The sequence below is a fragment of the Rhea americana genome, unplaced genomic scaffold, assembly GCF_003343005.1.
Source record: "Rhea americana isolate MKP2758 unplaced genomic scaffold, rheAme1 scaffold_802, whole genome shotgun sequence".
Lineage (NCBI taxonomy): Eukaryota > Metazoa > Chordata > Aves > Rheiformes > Rheidae > Rhea > Rhea americana.
This window is the reverse complement of record NW_028186982.1, coordinates 1,709-5,503: the sequence shown is the minus strand read 5'-3', so window position 1 is coordinate 5,503 and position 3,795 is coordinate 1,709. Positions and strand designations below refer to the sequence as shown.

Here is a 3,795-nt window from a genome sequence, read left to right as displayed (position 1 = left end):
GCCCCGGGACCATGTGTCAGCGGGAGCCGCGGGCGCGGCCCCGGCCCGGCCGCCGCTGGACCACTCTCGGCTACAACGACGGTAACGCGGGGCGGGGCGGGATGTGCGAGGCCCCGCCCCGTGGCCATGGTAACGGCGGCGTTAAGGCCGCCCCCTTGCAGAACCCCCCCCTTTTACGGTTGTGGGCTAAGCCACGCCCGCTTTCGCGCAGGCCCCGCCCCTCCCGCCGTGCTCCGCGGGGTGTAACGGGCCCCCCCGCGCRGTTGTAGTTCTCCGCGCCCCGCCGCGCCATTAACGCCCGTGCCGGAGGGGAGGCRCAGGACTACAACTCCCGGCGTGCATCCTGCCACGCGCACGTGGCGGGTCGCGCAGCCGCAGTGTGCCCACCGCATCACGTGGTGGGGGCGCATTCTCCCACTCCGCTGCACCCGCGCGGGGGCCGCCGGGAACTGTGGGCAAGCGGTAGCCCGCGATTGGCCGGCGCCAGGGCGCCTCTCGGGTGGGCGCGGACTCCAGCTCCCGGCGGCCTCCGCGGCGCGCATGCGCGGGGCGGGGCGGCGCAGGGCGGCCTTGCTGTGGGGAGGGTTGGCGCTGCGCGGCCCCTTGTTCGCCCCCTGAGAGCTGCGGTGAGGACCCGGACGCCTGGGCTCCGAGGGGGGAGGGGAGGAGTGAGGGCCCCGGACGCCTGGGACCCTGACGGGGTCGAGGGCCCCGGTCGCCTTGGCCCCCGGGGTGGGGGAGTGAAGGGGCCGGACACCAGGGCCGTGAGGGGGTGAAGGGCTCCGGTCGCCTGGGCCCCTGGGGGGTCGCCCCGGCCTCACCCACCGCCTCCCCCAGACTCCGGGACCATGAGCAGCTCCGAGGAGGTTTCGTGGATCTCCTGGTTCTGCGGCCTCCGCGGCAACGAGTTCTTCTGCGAGGTGAGTGGGGCCACCCGGATGCCTGGGTCCCCTCTGGGGGCGCCTGGACATCCGGGTTCTCACGCCGCCCCCGCTGCAGGTGGATGAGGACTACATCCAGGACAAGTTCAACCTGACGGGGCTCAACGAGCAAGTGCCGCACTACCGCCAGGCGCTCGACATGATACTCGACCTGGAGCCAGGTGCTGGGGGGAGTCTGTGAGCGTCCCTATGGGGCTGGGGGGGGGAGGCAGAGGGGCCTGAGGGTCCCTGATAGGTCCCAGGGCAGTTGCTGCGGGGGTGGGGGTTGTAGAAAAGTAACAGGGGCTGTGAGGATCCTTGAGAGCTTGGGGAAGGGTTGGGGGTCCGTGATGGGTCCTGGGGGACTGTGGGGGGAGGGGCAAGATGGTCCTAGTGGTGACCTGTGGCCCTAGGGGGTGCTAGGGGCTCCTTCAGGGGCTTGGGGGTTTGTGAGGGGTGCTACAGGGGGCTATGCAGTCTAGGAAGGGGTCTGGGGGGCCCATTGATATCCCAAGCAGGATCTCTTGGGGGGGTGGCAGCGATAGGGGTCAGGGTAGGGGCTTGGAGGTCTCTGATGGGGCTCAGGGTAGCAGGGGCTCTGGGGGGACTGTGTGGGGCTTGGAGCCTTTGTGGGGGTCTCTGGGGGGCTCAGCGTCTCCTCGAGGAGGTCTGGCTGAGGGGGCTGGACACCTGGGCCCTGCTGACCCCCCACGCRCAGATGAGGAGCTGGAGGACAACCCCAACCAGAGCGACCTCATCGAGCAGGCGGCCGAGATGCTCTATGGCCTCATCCACGCGCGCTACATCCTCACCAACCGTGGCATCGCCCAGATGGTGGGTCCTCCGCTGGCCCACGCTGCCCCGGGGCCCGGCGAGGCGGCACCGTGCCCCCCCTCCGCGTCCCTCTCACGGCCCCTCTCGCCCCTCCAGCTGGAGAAGTACCAGCAGGGTGACTTTGGCTACTGCCCCCGTGTCTACTGCGAGAACCAGCCCATGCTGCCCATCGGTAGGGGCGGGGCCCGGATGCCTGGGCCCTGCGGTGGGAGGTGGGGCTGGATGCTGCAGGGGCTTTGGGATGGCCCGGACGCCTGGGCCCCACAGTGGGGGAGGGAGCTGGATGCCCGGGCCCTGCGGTGGGAAGGGGGGCTGGGTGCTGCAGGGGCTTCGGGACAGCCTGGATGCCTGGACCTTATGGCAGGGGTGAAATGCCTGGGTCTACAGGGAGGCTGGATGCTGCGGGTGGCTTCGGGATGGCCCGGACGCCTGGGCCCCACAATGGGGGAGGGAGCTGGATGCCTGGGCCCCGTGGTGGGAGGGGGGGCTGGATGCTGAAGGGGCTTCAGGATGGCCCAAACGCCTGGGCCCCGCAGTAGGGGAGGGAGCTGGATGCCTGGGCCCCGTGGTGGGAGGGGGGGCTGGATGCTGCAGGGGCTTTGGGATGGCCCGGACGCCTGGGCCCCGTGTCAGCGGGCGTCAGGGAGTGGAGGGTGCCTGGACGCCAGGGCTCTCTCTGGGGGGGCGGAGGGGCCCGGATGTCTGGGCCCCCCTGAGGCCCCCACGGCACAGGGCTCTCGGACATCCCCGGGGAGGCGATGGTGAAGCTCTACTGCCCCAAGTGCATGGACGTCTACACGCCCAAGTCCTCGCGGCACCACCACACTGACGGCGCCTACTTCGGCACCGGCTTCCCCCACATGCTCTTCATGGTGCACCCCGAGTACCGGCCGAAGCGGCCCGCCAACCAGTTCGTGCCCAGGTGAGCGCTGGCCCCTCGCCCTCGGCGGCGTTCAGTCTGGAACCTGCTGACATCCCGGTGCGTCCCAACACTCTGCTCTCGCCTTTCCAGGCTGTATGGTTTCAAGATCCACCCCATGGCGTACCAGCTGCAGCTCCAGGCCGCCAGCAACTTCAAGAGCCCAGTGAAAACTATCCGCTGAGCCCACCGGCCTGGACACCTGGGTCCCTCCTCTGCCTGCCCTTCTCCCCCCAGCACAAGGAATCGCTCCTGCCTCATCTGCCCTTTCTTTTCCTGTCGCGTCTTTTGGGCCGGGTCCCCCACCTCGGGGCAGGTCTGAGGCCTCCTCCCAATCCCACATGACGTTTAAATTAATCTGTTTTTGGTTGATTTTTCTCAAACTTAAACTACAAAATGAAACAAAAAATCGGAAAAACACAGCCCCAACGTGATGCGTTTTTGTTGTTGTTGTTGTTTTTTTTTTCCCAGTTTTCGCTAAAACGCACCAAGTTAGGTGCAAAGAGTGGCCCTGGGGCAGCAGGAAGGGAGGGGGCCTCTGTGGCCGCAGCCACGCACGCGAGTCCACGCGCATGTCCTGACGGGGGCCGGGCACACCCTCTCTCCCCATGGAGTGCCGGGATGCCTGGGTCCCAGGCGTGAGGGGGGTGCCCGGACGCCTGGGCCCCAGGGCCGTCTCCAGGCAGCGGCGCGCCTGGCCCGGCCCGGATTAGCCGTGTTTGCTCTCCCCTCCCAGCGCACAAAAGCCGGGGAATCTCCCCGGGGGCCTGGAACAGGCCCAGGCGTCCGGGCCCTGGTGCTTCCTGCCCTGCCTTGCAGACCCCTGCCCCAGGGCCCAGGCGTCCGGGCACCCACTTCCCTGGCAACGCCCCCCCACCAGGGGTGTTCCTGGGGCTGCTGTTTGGATTGCCATGGTTATACCCCCACAGGGCAACCTGGGATGGGGGGGCAGCACTGCCCCAGGGGGCCCAGGCGTCCGGGCTGGGGCGTGGCCCTGTGGCCGCACCTGCTCTTATAGAGCAGCAGCAGCGCCGGGACGAGGGACACAAGGCCGAGCCCGTCCCTGCGCCCCAGCATGGCCGTGCGGCTCTTCCTGCCCCTGCTGCTGCTGCTGCTGCTGCT

General features: G+C 68.9%; 1 protein-coding gene across 2 annotated transcripts; it reads left to right on the top strand.

The window, feature by feature from the left end:
• The first annotated feature begins 7 nt into the window (after positions 1-7).
• On the top strand, positions 8-3,107 carry CSNK2B (casein kinase 2 beta). 2 transcript variants are annotated; one of them, XM_085322961.1, is made up of 7 exons: positions 8-81; positions 838-920; positions 1,000-1,102; positions 1,639-1,754; positions 1,851-1,926; positions 2,487-2,676; positions 2,767-3,107. In XM_085322961.1, exons 1-7 carry the CDS (start codon positions 12-14, stop codon positions 2,855-2,857), a joined length of 729 nt encoding a protein of 242 aa, XP_085179087.1. In that variant the 5' UTR covers positions 8-11; the 3' UTR covers positions 2,858-3,107. The 2 variants fall into 2 exon arrangements, with proteins under 2 accessions (XP_085179087.1, XP_085179088.1); XM_085322962.1 differs by lacking the exon at positions 8-81 and adding an exon at positions 518-626.
• The last annotated feature ends 688 nt before the right edge of the window (positions 3,108-3,795 follow it).